The 25,898-nt window shown below is 51.2% G+C and overlaps 1 protein-coding gene across 5 annotated transcripts in view; it reads left to right on the top strand.

The window, feature by feature from the left end:
• l1cama (L1 cell adhesion molecule, paralog a) overlaps positions 1-25,898 on the top strand; it is a 73,932-nt gene that overhangs the window by 23,260 nt on the left and 24,774 nt on the right. For 2 of the 5 annotated variants that reach the window (XM_088623991.1, XM_088623987.1), the window contains exons 2-8: positions 6,651-6,758; positions 12,831-13,203; positions 17,403-17,417; positions 21,898-22,003; positions 22,917-23,110; positions 24,580-24,702; positions 24,879-25,049. In XM_088623991.1, the coding sequence (XP_088480117.1) occupies positions 13,074-13,203; positions 17,403-17,417; positions 21,898-22,003; positions 22,917-23,110; positions 24,580-24,702; positions 24,879-25,049 (739 nt within the window). In that variant the 5' untranslated portion in view covers positions 6,651-6,758; positions 12,831-13,073. The remainder of the gene's footprint in view (positions 1-6,650; positions 6,759-12,830; positions 13,204-17,402; positions 17,418-21,897; positions 22,004-22,916; positions 23,111-24,579; positions 24,703-24,878; positions 25,050-25,898) is intronic. The other 3 variants (XM_088623988.1, XM_088623992.1, XM_088623990.1) reach the window with 3 other exon arrangements.

Raw genomic sequence — 25,898 nt, 5'->3', positions numbered from 1 at the left:
GGAATGTCCTTCAGGAGTGTGTGTCAGTGTGTGTGAGTGTGTGTTCAGATATACTGTACTGGAGCTGGAGCAGAAGGAATGTCCTTCAGGAGTGTGTGTCAGTGTGTGTGAGTGTGTGTTCAGATATACTGTACTGGAGCTGGAGCAGAAGGAATGTCCTTCAGGAGTGTGTGTGAGTGTGTGTGAGTGTGTGTTCGGATACACTGTACTGGAGCTGGAGCAGAAGGAATGTCCTTCAGGAGTGTGTGTCAGTGTGTGTGAGTGTGTGTTCAGATACACTGTAGCTGGAGCAGAAGGAATGTCCTTCAGGAGTGTGTGTCAGTGTGTGTGAGTGTGTGTTCAGATATACTGTACTGGAGCTGGAGCAGAAGGAATGTCCTTCAGGAGTGTGTGTCAGTGTGTGTGAGTGTGTGTTCAGATATACTGTACTGGAGCTGGAGCAGAAGGAATGTCCTTCAGGAGTGTGTGTCAGTGTGTGTGAGTGTGTGTTCAGATATACTGTACTGGAGCTGGAGCAGAAGGAATGTCCTTCAGGAGTGTGTGTCAGTGTGTGTGAGTGTGTGTTCAGATACACTGTAGCTGGAGCAGAAGGAATGTCCTTCAGGAGTGTGTGTCAGTGTGTGTGAGTGTGTGTTCAGATATACTGTACTGGAGCTGGAGCAGAAGGAATGTCCTTCAGGAGTGTGTGTCAGTGTGTGTGAGTGTGTGTTCAGATATACTGTACTGGAGCTGGAGCAGAAGGAATGTCCTTCAGGAGGGTGTGTGAGTGTGTGTGAGTGTGTGTTCGGATATACTGTACTGGAGCTGGAGCAGAAGGAATGCCCTGAAGGAGAGAAAACTCTCTCTCTCTGTTACCAGCTGTTGATCACAGTGTCAGTGCGAGTTAGTGTGTGTGTTGAGATACTGCTGCAGCAGAAGGAATGTCCTGATGCAGTAAACACTTTCTCTCTCTGTGACCAGATGTTGATCACAGTGTCAGTGTGACAGGGCTCTGGTGTCTGAGTGAGAGTGGGTGTGTGTGTTGAGATACTGCTGCAGCAGAAGGAATGTCCTGATGCAGTAAACACTTCCTCTCTCTGTTGATCATGGCATCAGTGTGACGTGTGCCCACTCTACCAGCTCATTGTAACCTTGCCTGTGGGCACAGTGTGATCGAGAGGGCGGGGGTGATGAGGATGGAGAGAACAGACCCTGCTGAGGGTACGACACAGGAGGGCTGCTCCAGTGGGGCAGAATTGGGCCAGTTCAGCCCAGAGCAGGAATTCAAGAACCCGGACCACAAGGACACATCCTACTGGATCAATGGGATTAAAGTACAACAAAAATTTAATGTTATCAGGCCCCAAAAAGACCTTTATCCCTGTCTCACCCAAGCGCTCACGAAACGCTCGGTGACCACCGTAGAGTTCTGGAGAGGACCGGCTGTGGACACTGGCCCGGGACAGGTCCATATCCTGCCAGAACTCCACCGATCTCTCTCTCTCTCCGCGTGCTCGCGTCATGCCATCATCACCCAGGTCACAGGATTGAGGGCAGTTCCGCTGAGTCACACACCCACACAGCCACGCTGCTGAACAACAGCCCCAGTGTCCTCTCGGCATCACGCACACAAGCACACTCTTTCTCTTCGTCTGTCTCGGCCCCTCTCCCTCACACACCGACTCAAACACCCCGGCCAGATCTCTCCCCTGGATTCTCTGAGTCTGTCAGTCCGTGTGCTCACATAGACAGTGAGCCAGGCTGCCAGTGGGTCTGTCAGTGTGTTGGTCTGCCAGCCTGTTAATCAGTGTGCCAGTGATTTAATTGATCAGTCTGTCAGTCAGTGTGCCAGTGAGTCAGTTCAGCACGTGAGTGTGCCAGTCTGCCAGGGAGTTCACGATGCATGTGCCGGTCAGTGAGTGTGTAAGCGAGTCGCTAAACTGCGATCTTTATCTCGTTACACCTGTAAGCCTTCGGTCACGTGACTCGCACGCTTGCACACCTGCAGTCTGGCTGTCCCAGCTGGCTTTGGTCAGCTGCTGTGCTCCGGCCTGATTTGTAGATTGTGTGTTAATTGAGAACAAGCCATTTGAAAACTGGGGCTGTAAGAAGAACTGTTATATTATTTTTCTTATGGATTTTGGCTTGCCGAACTGTCTCCCCAGCATGACCGAGCCTTAGAGTGCGATTTACTTACAGAATTCAGACGCCGCGTGCGGATGAGCTCTCAACATTTTAATTCCCGACTAATCCTCATTAAAGCAAATACAGCTGTAATCTGAAATTGGGAATTCCCGCAGGCTTTGTCATTTTAAAGCATGTTGTTTTTAGCATGCTGAGCAGGTAAATGCGCTGACCCAAACTCGGGATGAGCTCTGTGATCGCAGGTTCGAGCTGTGACCTGGGTTCCCCGAGCAGAGGTGCTCCGTCAGAGGGTGGGGTGGGATTAGTCTCTCAGGACTCTCTCAGCTCTCGCTGACCCCCTGTGGCCTCCTCGGTTCTAAGGCTCTTGGTGCTGTGGGTGAGGGACAGGCCTCTCCTCCAATCAGAGCTCACCCTTCAGTAAGGGGAAGGTACTGTGTGGGATGAATAATGCCTCTTCTCCAATCAGAGATGCTCTTCCAGTAGGGGGCGGTACTGCAAGTGAGGGATGGCCCTCTCGTCCAGTCGGAGTTGATGCTCCGGTAGTGGTCAGAGAGAAGAGAAGTGAAAAACAAACTGACTGGTCTAATTTCTTACTTGAAAATCTGTTTGGGTATTACAAAAATCGCTGGTCATTCTGAAGTGAAAAACGGCTAGGCTTTGTCAGCTTTATGGGACACGCATCACAGACTGTTCATTTAAACCTGGCTTGATGCGCTGAAGCCTTTGTGAGGGTATCAGCTGAGCTTTGTTTTCTTTCCATCTTGGAACTGCCAAGCTCCAGCTGGGTCCGCCCGCCCTTGAGGACCTCACACAGTGAACCCCTTCCACCAAAGCGACTGGGGGCTGGTGGAGCGACTGCAGCTCTCGTCCACGGGGGGGCGCTGTTGCCCAGGGAACTCAGGACAAACCCAGAGCAAAGTCCAGTCTGGTGAACCCCGCCCGTACTTCACTGAATGTCCCCCCCACCACACGGGGAGTCCCAGTCGCAGTCAGCCTGTGACACAGCCCGGACTTGAACTGGCAACATCTAGACTAGAAGGCACAGCATCTCTGCCGTGCCACCCATAATTGTTAGTGGTCCAGGAAAAACTCCGGAACTCGGAACCCCAAAATCCCAAGGGAAGCCTTTTAGGGATTTTCATATTTCCAACAGCCAGTGCCGAAGTCTCGTGACCATGACTCTGAGGCTTGTGGCTGTCGCTGCTCGGGTTACTGCTGACCCCATTATTGCTCTTCTGATGACAATGGCTTCTGCTCGGATGCAGAGGTGTTTACAGGTCGTTCCGGGAAAGGAGAAGGGTCAGTTCCGTAATGGCTTTTCCATCTTCTTTAATCACTTTGTCGGTTTTATCTGCGACTGTTACTTGAAAATCTGTTCTATTTTCCTGAGGCGAATGGAAGCACATTACTTCCGCCCTTTTAAAATGTTTTCTGCTCGAGCGCACCAGTCTGAGTGCGAGAGCTTGGGAGCCTGTGTGCGTGAATCAGGGGAGAGAGGAGATGGGGGCAGTAATAGAGAGGATTCGTTGTTTCTGGGAAGAGTCTTGACCCAGAGTGCTCTTCTCCCTGCTGGCAGTGGGAGCACAGTTAGTCCTCTTTGGACAGCTGGGTCTGTCTGTGTCCAGTTTCTACGGCCAGACTGTGGTCACTGAGCCTGTCCTCTCTGGGCAGCCAGGTCTGTCTGTGTCCAGTCTCTATGGCCAGGCTGTGGTCACTGAGCCTGTCCTCTCTGGACAGCCAGGTCTGTCTGTGTCCAGTCTCAACGGCCAGGCTGTGGTCACTGAGCCTGTCCTCTCTGGACAGCCAGGTCTGTCTGTGTCCAGTTTCTACGGCCAGGCTGTGGTCACTGAGCCTGTCCTCTCTGGACAGCTGGGTCTGTCTGTGTCCAGTTTCTACGGCCAGGCTGTGGTCACTGAGCCTGTCCTCTCTGGACAGCCGGGTCTGTCTGTGTCCAGTCTCTATGGCCAGGCTGTGGTCACTGAGCCTGTCCTCTCTGGACAGCCAGGTCTGTCTGTGTCCAGTCTCTACGGCCAGGCTGTGGTCACTGAGCCTGTCCTCTCTGGACAGCCTGGTCTGTCTGTGTCCAGTCTCTATGGCCAGGCTGTGGTCACTGAGCCTGTCCTCTCTGGACAGCCAGGTCTGTCTGTGTCCAGTCTCTATGGCCAGGCTGTGGTCACTGAGCCTGTCCTCTCTGGACAGCTGGGTCTGTCTGTGTCCAGTTTCTACGGCCAGGCTGTGGTCACTGAGCCTGTCCTCTCTGGACAGCCAGGTCTGTCTGTGTCCAGTCTCTATGGCCAGGCTGTGGTCACTGAGCCTGTCCTCTCTGGACAGCCAGGTCTGTCTGTGTCCAGTCTCTACGGCCAGGCTGTGGTCACTGAGCCTGTCCTCTCTGGACAGCCAGGTCTGTCTGTGTCCAGTCTCTATGGCCAGGATGTGGTCACTGAGCCTGTCTTCTCTGGTCAGCCATGTCTGTCTGTGTCCAGTTTCTGTGGCCAGGCTGTGGTCACTGAGCCTGTCCGCTCTGGACAGCCAGGTCTGCCTGTGTCCAGTCTCTATGGCCAGGCTGTGGTCACTGAGCCTTCCATAGCCTCTGTCATCAGGAACATAAGAACACAAGAAAAGTTACAAATGAGTGAGAGGAGGCTATTGAGCCCATCCAGTTAGCACTTCATTCATCCAAGGATCTCACCCAGCTGTTTGCCGAGGGAATCCAAAGTACTGGCTGCTCCCCCTCACCCTCTTCCTGAAAGTCTTCATTGTGCTGCTCCTTTCCTGGCAGCAGAGAGCAGCCTGGCTGTCTCTGGTGTCACTCTCAGCTCTCATAGCGGGGAAAGAGCTCTGTCAGGCAGCCAGGGTCTCAGCGAGTGCAGGGGCGGGACAGGACAGGCCTGGCAGCCTGGAGGGCATGGCTGCCTGGGGTCCCTGCCCTCTGCTCTTGCACGGTGGGTGCTGAAATGGCGACGCGGGACTGCGCACGGAGACTTCTCTGCAGTGCGAGACGAGAGCCTGGTAGAACCGTGAGCTCACAAGAGCTGCCCTGGAAGGTGGCCGAGGGGAGGTGTGTGGCGATGGGCTGGCCACATCAGCTGCTGTCCAGGGTGCTGAATCTCTTCACCTCCCCCCAGGTCCTGCAAAGAGATGGGACTTGTGCTCCCCTACAAGCCCTTCCTTGCAGTGCCCAGTGAGCACCACATGGTGTCCAGTGTCCTGTTGAGCAGTATCCACTGAGCAGTACCCAGTGAGCACCACCTGGTTGGGCAGTGCCCTGTTGAGCAGTGTCAGTTGGGCAGTGTTCGGTTGAGCAGTGTCCAGTTGGCCAGTGCCCAACGAGCAGTGTCCAGTTGGCCAGTGCCAGTGAGCAGTGTCCAGTTGGCCAGTGCCCTGGTGAGCAGTGTCCGGTTGGGCAGTGTCCTGTTGAGCAGTGCCAGTTGGGCAGTGTCCGGTTGAGCAGTGCCCAGTTGGGCAGTGCACTGACCAGCTCTAGGCTATGAACCACCCAGGGCAGAGCCAGCAGTGACACCAGCAGCAGCAGGGTTTGGGGTAGCAGCACACTTCTCTCCATCAGTAACACGGTCTGAGTCTTTTTGGCAATTTGTGTTTTTACCGCAGTTCATTTTTCTTTTGGGGGTTGATTTCTCCATGTCGCGTGAAAGTGTGAGCCCCCAGTGTTGCTCTGCAGTCTGATCTTCAAATAGATCGACAGGATGAATTAATAATCCTTTGCTCTCCAGAGCTCCCTCTGTGTTTAATTAGAACTCCTAACCAGGGAGGGAGCTGATCCGAAAGTGGAGTGAGCTAATTAAACTAACGAGGCAGTGACCCCTTTCAGCTTAAAGAAAAAGGTATTTTTTAGAGGGGGCGAGGTTAATATTTTTGCCTTTAATTTGATGGGATTTCACCCTGAAACGCAGACACTGGCAGATACATGCCTGTGGGCCACCCGGCTAGCGACAGCGACAAGTGTGACCCCACTCTTCTGCGATCGTGGTCGGACACCCCCCTGTTGAGTCTGCGGGCAGCTCGTCAGACAGGTCCCAGGAGGGCGGGGCTCGGCTCAGACCGGCTCGGCTCCCCCGGTGACTCCAATCCCTATTGATCTGGGAACATCATCCGGCCGGCTCCCGGAGGAGCCCAGAGCAAGCCGTTTCCGTGGCAGGGAAAGGGATGTCGGAGTTTGGCAATACTGACATCTGCCACGCCCATGGGGAATCGTTTAATCCAGGGGTGAATTGGAGTTTGGATTCGATTTCACTGGACGCTTATTAGCCTCCTGTCCTGAGCTGTTTTCTAAGCTTGAAACGGGTACAGGGAGACTGCCTTTTTTAACCATAACTGATTTTTAATGTTTCATAATTTCTCTCTCTTTCTCTCTTGTCTCTTTCTCTGCTTGCGCCTCTGCCTCTCCCTCTCTCTCTCCCTCTACCTGTGTCTCTCTCCCTCTGCATCCCTCCCTCTTCCTCTACCTCCCTCCCTCTCTCTCTCTCTCTTCCTCTCCCTCCCTCTGTCTCTCTCTGCTGCTGCTCCAGCTCTGAGGTCTCCCTTGTAGCTTCGTGGATTCCTGCAGTCCAGGGGAAACGGACACAGACACCTCTGAGGAGAGACCAGACACACACATACACACACTCCCTACTCTGGTAAGACGGGTAAAATGCTGAAATTTCATTTTCCTTTGTTGTAAGATGTTTCATCTCCTCAGCTGAATGGTGCAGTGGATAGAAGCCCCTACTGCATTTCTAAATGGATAGAATTTGGAGGAGAATGGAAAAAAATAATTTTTCGGGCAGCACAAAGAGTCCTTTATTCTTACCCCAATACTGCGGTCCCTTCATGACTGGCTGCTTAAAACTCCTAGCTCTTCGGTGGGGACTGAGGACCCCACTGTCCGCACGCACTCACTACAGACAGCTGGAGCCTGACTTGGCCAATGGTAGGAGACGCAGTGGACGTCAGTGTGAGTCAGAGAGTCGGTCTCACAGCAGTGACCACATCGTGAAGGATCTCACATTGCCCAGTGTAGTATTGATGCAGCTATAGTAAAACTATAGCTGTTTAACAGCCCCCCCTCCCTCTCCAGCTCTCTCTACAGCTCATTAATAATTTAGGTCACATAGTGGAACTTCTCCTCTTTGATCTCTTTCTCTTTTTCTATCACGCATCGGTCTCTCTCTGTCCCTGGGTTCCTGCCTGCTTACCCTGATTCACAGAGGGTCCATTCAGTGCAGGTTTCCAGGCGCTGATAGCTGTAACGAGAGGCAGAGTGCTTTGCAGTGAGCAGACAGGAAGGTCCAAGACGAGTCAGGTCCACAGGTGTTGTTCTGAGCTCAACGAGAGCATCTGTGTCAGGCCCTGCACGATGCGTCAAGCCCCGAGCTGCCTGGGTAGTGAGAAATGATTGCTCACTCGTCACTGCGATGGCGCCTTCTGGGAAGAGGGGGCCAGAGGGGCCCGCGACAGAGATGATTCACACCTAAATTTAAACGATGAGCTGCTGAGCCCTCTGCCGATTCGTCAGCCTTAGTCAAGTAATTATCTGTCCATCTGAGGAGGATGACAGAGAAAAAAAAATATTTTTTTTTTTGGGCCTCAACTCCTGCATGATTTTTTTTTGTTAAAACATGCTCTTGTATTTAGAACAAACTCATATTGAAAATCCAGGGAAGTCAGTGCATGAAGTTTGTCCCCACTGTACATTGTGTGTGTGTGTGATATTGACTGGTGGCAGTGCATGTTATTGACTGGTCTATGTGTGTTATTGACTTGTGTGTGTTATTGACTGGTGGCAGTGTGTGTGTGTGTGAGATATTGGCTGGTGGCAGTGCAAGTTATTGACTTTGTGTGTGTGTTATTGGCTTGTGTGTGTGATATTGACTGGTTTGTGTGTGTGATATTGGGTGGTGGCTGCTTTTGTTATTGACTCGTGTGTGTGTGTGTGTTATTGGCTTGTGTGTGTTATTGGGTGGTGGTAGTGTGTGTTATTGACTTGTGTATGATATTGGGTGGTGGCAGTGTGTGTTATTGATGTCTGTGTGATATCGACTGGTGTCAATATGTGTGTGTGTTATTCACTGGTGTCGATGTGTGTGTGTTATTGACTAGATGGAATGTGTGTGTGTGATATTGACTGGTGTCAATGTGTGTGTGTTATTGACTAGAGGGAATGTGTGTGTGTGTCAGTGACTCCCTCACCAGTTTGGATGAGATTGCGGCAGGAGGAGGACAAGGGGTCAAATCAATACCAGCCCTCCTTTACCCCTCCCTCTCTGGCCTCTTCCCCGCCTCTCTCTTTTCATCTCCCTCTCTCTCCCTCCATCTTGACATCCTTCTCGTTCACCAGCACCCTCCTACAGATAACGATTCATCTTTTGTATTCAAGAATTGTTCGGTGAAGTATTGTTCAGGGTGCACTGCCTCCCTGTCTCTGTCCCTCTCTATCTCTTCTCCCTCGCTCTCTCTCATAGTCCCTCTTTCTTCTAAATAATTGATTACCATTATTCTGATCTGAGATTTCTCAGATTTAAGGATGGCTGGAAATGAATTAGCCTCCACAGCTGAACGGGGAATTGAGGGAAACACTGTTGTCATGGAAACGTGGACGGCAAAGTGGGTAGTTGCCCCCGGCAACCTTTATTGTCCCAAACCCAGTTGGATCTGAAGTTGAGAGAGAGCAGGAGGAGATGACAGAGAGGGATTCGGGCGTGGGCACGCTAGGCAGGAGGGGCACTGTCAGACAGGTAGACGGCCAGAGAGGTACAGTATGTTATCTGTCTGCGCGTGTGCACAGGTGAGAGGGAGCCAAGCAGCCCCTCCACAGATGGCTCGCTTGGTAGTTAGCAGGTAATTGATCCAAGTAAAAAAAATTGGAGGAATCAGCTTCAACAATATGGCTGTGCAGCTTGGACCAGACTCCCACAAATACACACATACAGGTGTGCATGGATACATACACAGATACAGTACATACAGTACACCCATCTACATATATACTTATGCCTTTACACATATACTTACATCCATCCATCCACATATATACAGTACTTACACCTATACCCATAAACATACAGCTTTACACATATACTTACAGTACATACACCACATATATACTTATACCTATACACATATACTTACATACAGCCATCCCCATTTATACTTATACCTATACACATATACTAACATATACCCATCCACGTACTGTATATACTTACACCTATACGCATATACTTGCATATGCCCATCCAAATACTGCATATACATATACCCATACGCATATATACTTACATATACCCGTCCATATTCTTAAATACATAAATACACAGACATATATATATACTGTACGTCTACACATACTGTACATGTCAGGGATGTATGAAACCACCTGCTGTTTTAGAAATGGCCATGACAGAAATCCTGTGGTTGTTTTTTTTTTTTTTTTACCGGTGCGTGTCTCTGCGTGTGCGTGCCTGTTTCCGTGTCTGTGCATGTGTGAGCGTGTGTGTGTGTGGGTGGATGTGTGTGCGTGACGTGTCCGCGCGGTGCTCTCTCTGTGCAGTCTAATGTAAGCTGTCACTTTGCATTGCCGCACTATTCATTCCTATTGACCTTTAACAGCAGAGTGCTTGTTAAATACCACACACCCCCCCTCCATTAAGGCGAACCCCTGGGGCTGGGAGGGGGAGATGGAGCGATTGAGGAGGAAGGGGAGAGATGGGGGGATGGAGAAAAAGGAGCGAGGGAGAGGGGGAGAAGGAGGGAGAGAGCGATACCTTCACGCAGCAGGGAGACCTCAGCATGGCTGATGTGCACTGAAGGGGAAGAGAGAGAGATGAGCAGATGATTGCAGAGAGACAGGTGGGGTGGGGCGGGAGATGTACAGAGAGGAAGGAGGGAACCAGCGAGCAGTGTGGAGAGGAGAGGAGGGAGAAGGTAAGAAAGAGATAATTGCGTGTATACGGAGTCACGGAAAGGGAGAAATCCTGCTTCTGCGTTCACAGACGGGCGTGCTGAGTGAATAACTGAACAAGACAGACAGCTGTTGTAGCTTTGGCACTGCTAACTCATCAGTCATGCCAATAAAGCTTTGAGCATTTCAATTTGAATGTGAGACTCTGCGCTACAAGCAGGCACTCCTACAAGTGCTGATCATGTCATGATCATGTCGCCGGATGAGAGGGAGAGAAGCAGTTTGGGATGAAGGAAAGGAGGATCAGGGGGAGAGATGGGGATGGAGCGGAGAGGAAAGGCAGGAGAGTAAGATAGACCAAAAACAAGTATGCCCCAGTAGTAGTCGTGTCAAATGACTGTGTAACAGGAACTCAGCCCAGACAGAATGAAACTGAGAGCCTCATCGATCTGTCTTTCTCACCCTGTCTAACCCGCCTTCTCTCTTTCCCACCCAAACACTCTCAGGCTAACACTGCCACTGAGCGTTCTCACTCTCACTTGGGCAGCATGCGTCTGTAGTGTGTTTACACTGAGCCGGACCGGGTGTGTCTACAGTTCTGTACTGACCGGTGACACTGAGCTGGACTGGGTGTGTTTACAGTTCTGTACTGACCGGCCATGATGAGCTGGACTGGGTGTATTTACAGTTCTGTACTGACCGGTGACGATGAGCTGGACTGGGTGTGTCTACAGTTCTGTACTGACCGGCCATGATGAGCTGGACTGGGTGTGTTTACAGTTCTGTACTGACCGGCGACGATGAGCTGGACTGGGTGTGTTTACAGTTCTGTACGGACCGGTGACGATGAGCTGGACTGGGTGTGTTTACAGTTCTGTACTGACCGGTGACGATGAGCCGGACCGGGTGTGTCTACAGTTCTGTACTGACCGGTGACACTGAGCTGGACTGGGTGTGTTTACAGTTCTGTACTGACCGGCGACGATGAGCTGGACTGGGTGTGTTTACAGTTCTGTACTGACCGATGACGATGAGCTGGACTGGGTGTGTTTACAGTTCTGTACTGACCGGTGACGATGAGCCGGACCGGGTGTGTCTACAGTTCTGTACTGACCGGTGACACTGAGCTGGACTGGGTGTGTTTACAGTTCTGTACTGACCGGCGACGATGAGCCGGACCGGGTGTGTTTACAGTTCTGTACTGACCGGCGACGATGAGCTGGACTGGGTGTGTTTACAGTTCTGTACTGACCGGCCATGATGAGCTGGACTGGGTGTATTTACAGTTCTGTACTGACCGGTGACGATGAGCTGGACTGGGTGTGTCTACAGTTCTGTACTGACCGGTGACACTGAGCTGGACTGGGTGTGTCTACAGTTCTGTACTGACCGGTGACACTGAGCTGGACTGGGTGTGTTTACAGTTCTGTACTGACCGGCGACGATGAGCTGGACTGGGTGTGTTTACAGTTCTGTACGGACCGGTGACGATGAGCTGGACTGGGTGTGTTTACAGTTCTGTACTGACCGGTGACGATGAGCCGGACCGGGTGTGTCTACAGTTCTGTACTGACCGGTGACACTGAGCTGGACTGGGTGTGTTTACAGTTCTGTACTGACCGGCGACGATGAGCTGGACTGGGTGTGTTTACAGTTCTGTACTGACCGATGATGATGAGCTGGACTGGATGTGTTTACAGTTCTGTGCAGATTTGGCGATGATGAGCTGGACTGGATGTGTTTACAGTTCTGTGCAGATTTGCTGATGATGGAGTGGTTCTGTGCTTGGTGTGCAATGTTGCGTGACTGTACCATGGGCTGTTTAAATATTTAACATCTCCAGCTGGGGAGATGGAGGGATTTGTAAAGAGAGGGGGAGGGGTAAAGAGAAAATGAAATAACATGTACAAGCCCCCCCCCCAGCTCCATCCCTCAGGGTTAGTCTGTCTGGTGGGGGGGTTCATTACTACACACTCCCCTCTGTGTTAATTATTCACCACCCCAACCTGTCCCATACTTACAGTTCTGTTACTGAACACTGACAGTCACAGCCTGTCTCACTGTGTCTGTGTGCTTCACTTTCTATCCCTGTATCTGTCTCACTCTCTGTGCCTTAGTCTGTCTGTCTCTCTCCCTCTGTAGCCTGTCTGTCTGTATGTCTGTTCCTGCGTACTCGGTCTCTCTCTCCCTCTTTATCCTGTGTGCCAGTGTATTCCTGCGCTTGTCCGGGCTGTTTTCCTGTTTCCCTCTAATTGCTCGCACACGGTGCCGCAGGCTTGCAGACACTGGTGCAGCTCTTCCTTTGTAGTGCCATAGCCAGTACTGGAAACAAACCCCACCACCACAGTGTGCAATCCACCTGGGAAACACACAGTGTTCATTCTGCACCAGCAGCCCCACCTGGGAAACACACAGCGGCCATTCTGCACCAGCAGCCCCACCTGGGAGACGCACAGTGTTCATTCTGCACCAGCATCCCCACCTGGGAAACACACAGCGGCCATTCTGCACCAGCAGCCCCACCTGGGAGACACACAGTGTTCATTCTGCCCCAGCAGCCCCACCTGGGAGACACACAAGTGACCATTCTGCACCAGCAGCCACACCTGGGAGACGCACAGTGTTCATTCTGCCCCAGCAGCCTCACCTGGGTGACGCAGTGCAGCCATTCTGTACCAGTAGGGAACCTCAGGGAGGCCATACTGTCCCTGCCGTTAAGCACTGCGGTCTGACAAAGACCTGAGTTGCTCTCTGCCCTCTCACCTGTCTCCCTCTCTCTCTGGACTCACCTGCTCCCTCTCTTTTCCAGAAGACGGCAGGAGGAAGTGAGTGAGGGAAAGAGAGAGGCTCTCCGAGCGCACTCACGCACTCCGGTTTTGCCGGGCTGTACACCAGGAAGAAGCAGACCCAGGAGGGAGGAAGAGGAGAGAAGAGGGGACGGACAGCGAGGGTGTTCTCCCTGCGTCGGGAGACAGTGGTGTGTGTGTGTGTGTGTGTGTGTGTGTGTGTGCGAGAAAAGAGAGTGTTCATGGGAGTGTAAGCTGACAAGACGATGAAGTTGCAGTGTCAGCGTGCCTCCAGTGGGGAGTGCTGTCTCTCCCCACTTTTCCTCTTCCTCGCACTCTTCCTCCTCTCTCATGCTCCAGTGCCATCCAGAGCTGTTATCCACATTCCCAAAGGCTGTGAGTACCCATTTTTATTATTTAAATATTATTTCCACTGCCAATGTTCCCCCTACTGCTGTCTGTGAGCTACTGTGCTCAAATCTGATGTTCCTTACTGTGCTGAAGTTCACTGTGTGCTCTAAGTTACTAATTCTTGTGTCTTACATGATACTGGACTGGCATTATGCCCTACAGCAGTGGGCTGGACTCTGGTTGGTACTGTATGCTACAGCACTGGACTGGACTATACAGCATGGGTCTGCACTATAGTCTACATCCCTGGCCTGTGATCTACAGCACTGGACTGTACTACACTAAATTGGACTGGACTATACAGCATGGGTCTGCACTATACTGTAGTCTACAGTACTGGACTGGCCTGGAACTGTATTCTACAGCACTGGACTCTACTACACTGAACATGACTGGACTAAACAACTATGGTCTACATCACTGGACTGTGATCTACAGCACTGGACTAAGTTTGACTGTACTCTGCAGCACTGAACTGTACTCTACAGCACTGGACTGGCCTGGAACTGCATTCAACAACACTGTACAGCACTAGACTGGACTCGGAGCAAAATCCAATGCTATTATAACACTGGACTAGATTGTTCTCTATAGCACCAGACTGTACTATATAGCACTAGCTTGACCTGGACTGCATTTTATAGGCCTGGGCTGTGCTCTACAGCACTGGGTAGGCCTGGACTGTATCCTACAGGACTGGACTGGCCTGGACTGTACTCAGAAGTATTTGATTGTACTCTACAGCACTGGTCTGGACTATACATCTACACTTCTGAATTGTACTTTACAGCAGTCTTCTTTCCTTACATTTCAAGGTGGTGTGGTCACCTACTGTATGTACTGTACAGGAGAGGGCTGGACTATAAAGCACTGCACTGCCCTCCATGATAAAAAAACTGGTCATGGATGAGCTACTCTGATTGTCCTGGTCTCACTGTACCAATCTGATGATGGGAGTTTTCATTTACGGATGAGATCTATTTGGCTCCCATCACACACAGCATTACAGACTCGCACAAGAGCAGACACAGAGTGTCCCCCTCCCTGACTGTCTGACTCTTGTACAGACAGAGCATGGCTTCTCAGTCCAGGGCCTGCTGAGAACCAGTATCCACTGCTCTTTCTTTTGACTGCTCTTTTGAAATGTCAGATTTTATCTTAGTCAAAAATTATTAGAACCTTTAAGGGGTGGCATGTAAACACAGGGTGGTTAGCGCTGGTGTCTCACAGCTCCTGTGTTCTGGGTTGAATTCCAAACAGACTCCTTCTGTCTGGAGTTTGCATGTTCTCCCAACACCATGTTCACGTAGGTTTTCGTTAGGAGCTGTGCTCTCCTCCCAGCTTTCAACACATTGCTGGCTGGGTTCATTTGTGCTTCCCAGTTTTTTTTCTCCCTGTGCGTGTGTGTGTGTGGGCCCTGGGATGGGCTATTTGTGCATCCAGGGTCAATCCTGCCTGGCACCCCGTACTTCCAGGCTAGGCTCAGGGTGCCATGCTCCCTGCCCAGAATAAACAGCTCCCTGATAAAGCACGGATTGATGAGTAACTTAAAAACTTGCAGGCGCAGAATGCAATTAAAAAATCAATGTTACATCATTTAAGTAATTGATAGTCCAGCTTGATGGAAAACCAGCAACCACTGGGGTCACCAAGGTGAGGGTTTTGAAGTCATGCCCAAAAGGGTAAAGTTCACAGTTCATAGATCAGGGCAGAAAGGATGCAACATCTCAGGATGCTGAAGATGACAGGAGGTTGGAGGTTAATCTATCCATCTGACTGTCACTTCAGCCCCTGACTTTGACCTTTTCCATGTGTCAGGAACAGAGAGAGCAAAATGGAGAGAAAGTAAAAACAGAACTGCGGAGAAAGAAGACGGGCAGAGAGGTGCAGAGAACGAGAGAGAGAGGGAGTGTGGAAGAAAGGTGGATCGTGGGGGAAAGAGAGACTGGGGAGAGGGCTGTAGGCAGGGAAGGGGGTTCAGGGAAGAGAGAACAGGCCAGGAGGCAGTGGGAGGGAGGGAGAGGTGGAGGGCGCAGTTTATTTCCACAGAAACAGGTTGCACTGAGCTTGTTTTAAATCCCGCTGGGACTCCCCCCCCCCCTCCTGCCCCCTCCTCCTTCCATTCCTTTCCTCTGTTACAGCATCTGTTCCTCCAGGAGGGGGAGGGGAGCGACGGACCAGACTGCCACTTGTCAAATCCCCTCCGGCCCCCCCTACATACACACCCCTCCTCACTGCTCCCCTCTCCTCTCCACATCATCTGTCCCTCTGTCCTCCCGAGAGTGCACCAGCCTCTTCCTCCAATCTCCTTCCTGCTCTCCCACTGCTCCTGTGCACCTTTCCTTCCCGCCTCTGGCTCCTCCCACCCTCGCTTGCCTTCCTCTGTCCTTAGCTCCTCCAGTTTCTCCCTCGCCCTCTTCTCACCTCCCCTCTCCGCACATCGGCCCTGCCTCTGGTCGTGGGAATTATTGCTCTCCTGGTGACGGTTGTGCAAGTCTGAAACGCAGTGCTACACAGTCTGTGACACACAGGGCGCGTGTGTCACTCAAACAGTCAGTGCGGTGCTGAAGCGGTTGCCATGGCAGCTGGGTGATGCTCTGTGTCATACTGACTCTTAGGGTGGGGTGGGGTTGGAAGGAGACTGAGAGAGAGAGAGGCAGGGAAAGCAACAGAGTAAAGGATAGAGGCTTCGTAATAACCCAGATTACTCAATTGTGTCAAAAAAAATATAGAATCCATTCAATTTCACAGTCTATATTTTTTAAATCACACTTGCAAGCATGAGCAGCCGTCACGAATCCCACTCAATAAACACATCAATCAAATTTTCAAAAATATATAACCGCGGACTTAACTCTGAAAGACCCATCCATTCATAAAAAGAGGCAAGTAAGAAGTTCTCGGAGTGTCTCAGAGCCCCGAGACAAAGAGAGGAGAGAGGAGGAGAGCCTGTGGTTTGTTGTGCTTAATTGATCAGTAATTGTGTGTTTCAGTGTTTACAGCATGCACTGGCACACAGCTCGCACGCCGTGTCATCACAAGCAGCAGGGATTCACAACGCAGTCACACAGCTTACACACACCCTGTGGGCAGCTGTGTTTCAGTGACATTGCAAAGGCGAGCAGGAGGAGTCACAAAGCAGCAAAATGTAAATCATCATCTCCGATCTGCTTGTCTGCTTTGCTAACACAATCTACCAGCGCATACAGCTCACAGGATTACTGGAAATATTAACAATTTTACTTACGAGCCCTTTTAAAAACACTCCAGGATCTATATAAGAGAACAGCCTGTGTGGAGTCTGGTCTTCAGCAGAGTGAGAAGGCTCTGTTACACTGTGTGGAGTCTGGTCTTCAGCAGAGTGAGAAGGCCAGAATCAACAGAATGAGTGCAATTTACCATAGTACGGGAGTTAAGTGCTGAGGCAGAGAGCTCTTAACTAAAACAGGAGTGACAGACTTCTGGATACACTGAAGTCTATTTAGTACCTCAGAAGATGCCCCAGTGAATAAGGCATTACTTGAATAAATAAATGTGTGTATCTGTATTTCAGCATCAGATATGTAGAATGAGGGTGTTCACGGAGCAGTGTTATGCTGAATGCCCATTAAGGGCTTCATTTCCGCACCATCACTAAGAACACTGAAGTCACCAACATTGTTTAACTGCCGTTGGGAGCATAAACCCAGTCTTGTCACAGTCTAACTTTTTGCATTTATATCATAACATCAGGTCTGCACCTTTAAAGCACTGATGCTGCAGCAGTAGTGTCTGGTTTGGGCTGCAGATCGCTGTGGGTGTCGTCAGAATGACGGTAAACTCTGGGTCCCTGGCTGTGAATAATGTGACCATGCAGCAACATATGAATAGTAGAAAAGGTCCCTGCACTGAGCCCTGTGGTGCGGCCTCAGACTTCAGACTGCTCACGTTCATGGATGGGCTGCTGGTACCCAAACAGGCGCCAGACCAACTCGGGATCAGTGCTGCAGGTGAAGGTCTGCATCCCCTCAGCCACACACCACTCTGGTAACCCCGTGTCTGTGCAGCCAGGCCAGCGCTTACAGCTCATGCGTCAGTGCAGAGTGATAACGATGTTAATAAGTGTCTTGTACTTGCCTGTCTGTGAATGTGCACCACTAACACCAGCGTCTTCCTCTGTCCCTGCTGCTGTCCCGGACCAACAGACAACAAAACGCAGAGTAAGTGTCTCGTCTTTTAATCCTGCCTCCCTGCCTTTGGGACTCTCTCTCCTCTCTCCCTTCGCTCTCTCATCTCCTCCACCTCTCTCCCTGGGAAACACACGTATCTCTAATCCATACTCATCTTGACCTGACGTTTTACGTCATTTCTGGGAGGGTAAGGGAGGTATTTTTGGTTAAGCAGTGGCTTCCTCAAAGATGTAAAGACCTCCTCTCCTTTGTAACTGTTCTCATGGTCTGATCAACAGTGCCAAGGGCAGCACTGAGGACCAGCAGGACAAGAAGGGGTATAAAAACCCAGAACAAACACCCAGTAGCAGATCATTAGTAACCCAACAAGAGCCGTTCCTGTACTAGGCAGTGATCTGAATCCAGATGGAAAAGCCTCATACAGCTTAATTGCAGATTAAGTAAAATTGTAACCTCTGGCAAAAATAGTACGTTTGATATTGGTCATTAATTACTAAGCAGGCTGGAGTCCTAATTCTGCTTTTTCAGCTGAAGGATAATAAGTGCTAGTGTAAGGGCTGAGTGAACACAAGCAGACCTCAATGATTAATGGATAATGTGTGAGAACTGCAGAGCAGTGAGAGCAGATTCCAAGGAGCATGTGGAAGGTTTCATTCTGGTGATCATTGCAGGGAGAAGGCATGACTCTGCAAGGAAATGTGTACTAAGCAGAGACACAGCGATTAGCCTCGGTAGTGGAATCAGAGTGTACTATCCAACACCAGATGGTATCCGTTATCAGATTAGAAAACCTCAGAGAACTGATTGCACAGGACTGCAGACTCTGCTGTTCTTCAGTGGATTTAAAAGATGATGAATTGTGGGGGGAAAAGTGAGAAAACATCCCAAGTCTTCTCTGTTCAACATGACCTGCATGGACTCTGTGGGTTGCAGCTGATTGTGTGTCTTGGGGGTCAGAGCTTTTGCCATTTTCTGAGCTCGTAGTCTGTGATTATGTCTGGAAACACTGGCCAAGTACCTGACCAGGATGAAAGACAACAGGGTGAAACTGACCCTGATGAAGTTCAGGCTCATTGACCTCAACCTGACCATAGAAACTGGGAGACACAGGCAGACCGGGCTGCCCAGAGTGGACAGGCTCAGTGACCTCAACCTGACCACAGAAACTGGGAGACACAGGCAGACCGGGCTGCCCAGAGTGGACAGGCTCATTGACCTCAACCTGACCACAGAAACTGGGAGACACAGGCAGACCTGGCTGCCCAGAGTGGACAGGCTCAGTGATCACAAACTGGACATAGAACCTGGACACAGGCAGACCTGGCTGCCCAGAGTGGACAGGCTCAGTGATCACAAACTGGACATAGAACCTGGACATAGGCAGACCTGGCTGCCCAGAGTGGACAGGCTCGGTAACCACAGAAGAGATGACAGGCTGTGCTCCCTCTGTCAGCAGGGAAAAATAGATGTTGCCCTCCCAGCAGATAAAACAAGGTCCAAATGTAATGCGCTCATGACAGATTAGAGGGAAGCGTGTTTGATGGCACAGTTTTTGTACCAGCAGATCATTCAGGCACCTGCAGAAGTAGCTCTTCTCCTAGGCTCTAAATGCAGAACAACACTGAAGAATTCCTGGCCCTCAGTCCTGCTCTTCTGCTTAGCATGAATCACTAGTTTTGCCCGTCTGAGAAGGAAGTTCCATTGCCATGTTGTCTGAATCTCTTCAAGCAGGAAACCCACAAGATAAAAACAGCTGCACTGAAGCCCATGATAACATCTGTCTCAAAAACAGGGATGTTAAATGATTACTTTCAGGAGTAGAGCAATGAAAACCAGTTTCTCTTAAGGAGAAATGGGAGACACAAAGTATGATGTTTGGATATTTCCCCAGTGGCCAGTCAGCACACGAGCTGTTCGTATATCGCTATCTTCAGTGTCCTGAGATAAGATAATGACAGGGTGGCAAACCCCTCTTCTTCTCTCATGTCTGCTTGTGCAACCCTCATCTCCCCCGTCCCCACGCCTACAGCCCCCTGTGGTCAGATAGTCCTTTGGTGCTGTCTGTGTGGAGTTTGTATCTTCTCCCTGTGTTCGTGTGGGTTTCCTCCCACAGTCTGAAAACATACTGGGAAGTTTCTTGGCCTCCAGGAAGATTCTGGCCCTGGTGTGAGGGTGTGAGTGTGTGCGTGTGTGTCTGTGTGTGCCCCGCAATGGACTGGCATCCTTTCCAGGGGTGTCATAATAATAATCCCTTCCACTTATATAGGACACTCAACACACAGCGCTGTACAGGTAATGGGGATCCCCTCCACCCCCACCAGTGTGCAGCCCCACCTGGATGATGCTCCAGTCCTCCCCCCACACACCAGCTCTCAGTGGGGAGGAGAGCAGAGTGATGAAGCCAGTTCAGAGAGGGGGGTTATTAGGAGGCCATGATGGGTAAAGGCCAGTGGGAAATTTGGCCAGGACACTGGGGTGACAGCCCTACTCTTTTCGAGAAACGCCCCGGGATTTTTATTGACCACAGAGAGGACCTCTGTTTTAAGTGTAATCAGAAGGACGGCGCCTATTTTACAGTCTAGTGTCCCCGTCACTATACTGGGGCATTAGGACCCACACAGACTGCAGGGTGAGCGCCCCCTACTGGCCCCACTAACACCTCTTCCAGCAGCACTTCCAGTGTACCCTGCCTTGAGCCCATTGCTGGCTAGAATAGGCTCTGGGTCCCCCGCGATCCGGAATTGGAAGAAACAGTTAGAAAATGGATGGATGGAATAATGACACCCAAGAATGAAAAGTGTTGGATGTTTGTTGAGTACTGAGGTGGAGTGAGACCTGGATTAAACCCCAGGGGCCGCTGTGAAGTGAGGCGTTAACCACGGGGGGCTGTTGGCGTGGGGACGGGGGAGATGAGGGTTGCACAAGCAGACATGAGAGAAGAAGAGGGGTTTGCGTGTGATTCATGCACGGTATACAGCTCTGACAGCTGCTGTGGGCGATGATACTGATTTTGAACTGCGGAGGTGAGACGCTTGCCTGTCATCTTCCTTCCCCAACTCCAGTTAAGAACGTCCACCTGTTATTTTCTACACTGCAGCTATTGTACTTAATTACCTGTTGCTGCTGTTGTTAATGGGCTGTTGTGCAACACTGTAAGGGCCCAGTCAGGCCTGTAAGAGGAGGCAGACCGAGAGAGGAGAGAGAGAGAGAGAGAGCGATGGAGGGAGAGTTTAACCTTCGTGACTCCAATATCTCAGAGGAGCCTGAAGGCTATAATATAGTAAATTTCATCAGATCAGAAATTCTTATTATCTCTGTCTCCAGGATGCCTCTCATCTGACTTTGAGGCCACGCATGGTTTTAATAAATCTCTCTGTCTCTCCAGTCTCTCTTCCTCCCTCTCCTATCTCTCTGTCTCCTCTCTCCATCTCCACCTCTCTCTCCAAAATTCAAATTTTAAATTCAAATTGTCTTTATATTGGCCTGGTGAGGTGAAACCAGTTTTTTAATAATGCGCATTTCATTAAAATGTAAATATCTACATTTAAAGAAGAGACACGGGGTTTTTATAGAGACAATGCAGGACAGTGTAATCAAGGCCATGTTAAAAATATGTTAGAAAAATGACACTTATTTGTAATATCAGTGTTTTGCATTTATATAGCTTATGTCTCCCTGAGGATCTCCACAGCTTTTAAGAGATGCTAGTGGTCTGGCCCTGCCCATGTAGGCAGCAGCTCCCCCTGCAGGACACAAGTGGCAAGAGAGAGGAACTCCTCTGCCTTCTGCGCTTTAGATCGGAACCAGCTGGATTAATCTTACTGTGGATGGATTTCCTCTAGCAGAAGAGCATTGCAGTGTGACGGTCAAGACGACACCTCCTCTTGTGGAAATAACAGTTCTGTGTATGGGACAGGGTTAAACAGAGCTTCGCAGTGGACAGGAGAGCAAAGCTGTAGACAGAGGTCTGCTGGGGGAATAATTCCTCATAGTGTACAGGGGTGACGGGGACATACTCCCAACTGTAATTGTGTTAGTGCCGCTGTGCGAGAAAGCAAAACCTTAGAATCCTAGACCGAATCCTGTGTGCTAATCCAGTATGGGAATGCATTATTCCAGCCCTGCAACAACAGGCACCAACAAAGAATTTATGGTTCTTAGATCCTAATGTAAGAAGTTATTTTGAATAGGATTTTTCACTGTGCACAGCAGATAGGAACTATGTTTAACATCTGTTTAATAGAAACCAGCTTCAGCACGACGACTCCTGTTGCCACACGGGGGGGCACTGCCCTGGGGGGCTGTAAGGAATAAGGAGAACTAGAAAGACAGCGCCACCTGCTGGTCCACCAGTGTCACTGCTCATACAACAGAAGGCTGGCTCTCTGTTTGCCGTCTTCCAAGCCTGTTTCAGTAGAGGTCTTCAGATCACTTCCCGCCCTGTCTCTGAGTGCTGCGCTAGTGCACAGCAGTGTACAGTGCATGTGTTAACCCCCCTCTCCCTCTCCAGATGACCAGCCCCCTGTGATCACGGCCCAGTCCCCGAGGAACCTCACCGCCTTCTCCAGCGATGACATCACCCTCACCTGCGAGGCCTCGGGCTCGCCCAGCCCTTCGTGAGTGTGACCGCAGTGCCAGCGCGCGGGGGTGTATATTGTTCCTCGCCCTTCCCTCCCTGTCTTCACCGACTCGCCCATCTCTGGAGTCTGTGTTCCTGACCCCAGCCTGGTGGAGAGAACACCAGTGTCCGCGTGTGCTTGCGCGTTTGTGTGTGTACACGTGTGCATGCATGTGTGTACATGTGTGCGTGCAAGTGTGTTCATGTGTGCATAGGTGTGTGCATGCCTGTGTACAAGTGTGCATGTGGGTGCGTGCATGCATGTGTGTACATGTTTGCATGCATGTGTACATGTGTGCATAGGTGTGTGCACGGTTGTGCATGCCTGTGTACAAGTGTGCATGTGTGTGCGTGTGTGTGTGTGTGTATGTGTGTACACGTGGGTGTGTGCGTGTGCTTGTGCGAATGTGGGCAGTGGCTCTTGGGCAGCTGCTGGCAGAGGCACAGTGGGCAGTACTGCCCTGCCCTTGAGGGCCCTGGTCATGCACAGCCACTTGACGTGCAACAAATACCCAAACCCTTCCACACCATTCCCAGCCATCCCGGTGCCAGGGGCTGCCGGGAATTCTGCCGTTCCGTGGGAAAGCTCCGGGAAGTGCATGCTCCGTATCTATCTGCTGATATCTGGACTGGTGCAACAGGTCCAGCACCTAGGTCACAGAGGGCGGAGTCCAGTTAGAATGGCCATTGGCCCAGCTGTGGGCACTGTGGTCAGGACCAGCCTCCTGTCCTCATCCCCAGCTCAGATATCGCAGTGACTGGTGTGGTCAGGTCACACACACACACAGCCCCGGCAGAGGGTGTGCGTCTGCGAGATCAGAGCAGGAGTGCCCCCCCGTCTGTAACACCCCCCCTGCTCTGTCCTGGGACCCCAGTCCTTCAACTTCTCCTTGCCTCTCTCCCCCCACCAGGTTCCGCTGGGTGAAGGACGGCGTGGAGTTTAGGCCCAGTTCTGACCACCGCTTCAGAACCCAGCCCGGTACCGGCACCTTCAGCGTCACCGCCGGCAACGGCCCCATCAGCGAGTTCCAGGGCACGTACCGCTGCTACGCCGACAACGCCCTGGGCACCGCCATGACGCACGAGACCCAGCTGGTGACCGAGAGTGAGTGCGGCCGGGCAGCACAGGGGCGCCCCTTCCCGGCGGGCTCGCACCCCCCTACTCCCGCTGCTGTGGGGGGGGGGGGCAGAGGGACAGAGGCCGAGGGTGCGGCACAGCTCGGGGCTTGAACCCGCAGCCCTCTCGCCAAACGGGCCGCCCCGCCACCTGCGCGGGGTGTTGCAACAGGAACTCAGTTTCCGGAATTCCAAGATTCCGGACCTGCCGCTGGGCAGAGCTAGCAGAAAGTTATCCAGAATTTCTTCTGGATGCTCCCCAGCCCAGCCCTGCTTGTCTGCTGAGCTCGTCCCCAGCTTGCAGGAGGAAAGCCCCGAGCAGACAGGTCATTTCTTTAACAGAGGCAGGAAGCCTGCAAGCTCAGCCTGAGGAGTTTTGGGGGTAAAGAATAGAAATTAAGCTCTTTTCGGCTTAGGAAAGTTGGGAAGTCTGAAATTGCCTCACTATGAGGATTCCCTCGTCTCTGCTCCTGCAGAAAGAGAAACAGTCCGTTTTGCTCAGGACTAGTCATGGTGCAATAGAGTCTAGTGTCCTGCACTTTTGCCACACAGCTCTGTATGTAATTCATTGAGTAATTAACATTAATTCCACGCTGCAGAACTATACCGCACTGTGCAGAATAATTCGGCGCACATTCAGGCACAGAATGGATTGCCCGTGGATCCAGTTCTGTGGCAGCTGGGGGCTCTTCCTGGCTCAGCACGCTTAAGACAGAGAAGCTACCTGTCAGTCCCTCCCCACCGTTGCCTTGACAACTGTTACCCAGGAAACTGGGCAGCCCATGATGTCACACAGCAGTCTCCGTGCTGCAGAGAAAGGGCTCCTGGGGGATCAATAGCTCTCTGTGTGTCAGGGTGTTTTTATACACGCATACGTGCAGCCCTGCGTTCACCTATAAAAGAAAACTGCAATCATGTTGCGTGGTCCTAGTGTCTTCGTGAGGTCCTGCTAGCCTTGCAAATTAACATATAGCCTTTACAGCAGCCCTGCTGCTCATCTCAGAACTGGGAAACCTGTCCAGGCAGCCAGTGTGGGAGTAATGTCAGAGGCAGCCTGATAAATACAAAACCAGTTCAGATCACAAACGATGAAACCGCTGTCTGTCTCGGTAGCCTTAGAAATGCACAAGCGGTCAGCACATCCAGGCGTGAGGCAGAGGAATGTCTGCCTGTTTAAGGCTCAGAGCAGTGTCCTTCACTGAAGGAAGGAGAGGGCCGGGAGATTTTACCTGCGTTGTCTGTAGACACTATATCTAAATGAAGGAAGCTGGACAGAAGGGCGTTAGCACCCCCTAGCGGATGCTGTGGCTGTCTTTGGTTGGGAAGATGTGCCTCCAGTCCTATGTGTTTGTACAAAAAAACAAAACAAGTTGTGATTGCTCAGTCTCACCGTGCAGCTGGTTTTCCACATGTCAGCAACTTGCGCCTGACAGCAGTCCTGTCCCCACTGTGTGCCAGAGCCGCCGAAGTGGCAGAAGGAGAACATAGTGCCGAAGGTGGTGGAGGAAGGGGAGAGCGTGATCCTGCCCTGTAACCCCCCGAAAAGCATTGTCACCCCATATATCCACTGGATGGACGAATGTAAGTCCTGCTACCTGTTTGTCTTCCTCTCCTCCACGGTACCTCTTCCTGTCTGTCTCCGAGTCTCCTCTTGTGTCTCTTGCTGTTCCGGAGTCTAGCTCTCTGGGTCTGACTGGGGCAGGAGTCTACCTGTGGGTAAATGAGGCTCTTTCTCTCTCTCTCTCTCTCTCTTTCAGTCCTGCGGCACATCGATCAGAACGAGCGCGTCACGCAGGGCCGAGATGGAAACCTGTATTTCTCTCATGTGACACAGAAAGACAGCAGAGACGACTACATCTGTCACGCCCAGTTCATCAGCGCACGCACCATCCTGCAGAAAGAGCCCATCAAACTGAAGGTCACGACCAGTGAGTGTTAGACAGCCAGGAGCACAGCTGTCTGAGCTACTGCCAAACAGGAAGACACACTGAGACTGACACACTGAGTCTGAGACTGACACACACTGACACACTGAGTCTGAGACACACTGAGACTGACACACACTGAGTCTGAGACTGACACACACTGACACACTGAGTCTGAGACACACTGAGACTGACACACACTGAGTCTGAGACTGACACACACTGACACACTGAGTCTGAGACACACTGAGACTGACACACACTGAGTCTGAGACTGACACACACTGAGACTGACACACACTGACACACTGAGTCTGAGACACACTGAGACTGACACACACTGAGTCTGAGACTGACACACACTGAGACTGACACACACTCACACACTGAGATTGACACACTGAGTCTGAGACACACTGGGTCTGAAACTGACACACACTGAGACTGACACATACTGAGTCTGAGACTGAGACACACTGACACACTGAGACTGACACACACTGAGTCTGAGACTGACACACACTGAGTCTGAGACTGAGATACACTGAGTCTGAGACTGACACACACTGAGTCTGAGACTGACACACACTGACACACTGAGTCTGAGACACACTGAGTCTGACACACACTGAGTCTGTAACACACTGAGTCTGAGATACACTGACACACTGAGTCTGAGACACACTGAGTCTGACACACACTGACACACTGAGTCTGAGACACACTGACACACTCAGTCTGAGACACACTGAGTCTGAAACTGACACACACTGAGACTGACACATACTGAGTCTGAGACTGAGACACACTGACACACTGAGACTGACACACACTGAGTCTGAGACTGAGATA

This window comes from Lepisosteus platostomus, chromosome 3, assembly GCF_059453375.1.
Source record: "Lepisosteus platostomus isolate fLepPlt1 chromosome 3, fLepPlt1.hap1, whole genome shotgun sequence".
NCBI classification, from domain to species: Eukaryota; Metazoa; Chordata; class Actinopteri; order Semionotiformes; family Lepisosteidae; genus Lepisosteus; species Lepisosteus platostomus.
The sequence above is the reverse complement of the archived record's forward strand: the minus strand, read 5'-3'. Positions and strand labels throughout refer to the sequence as shown.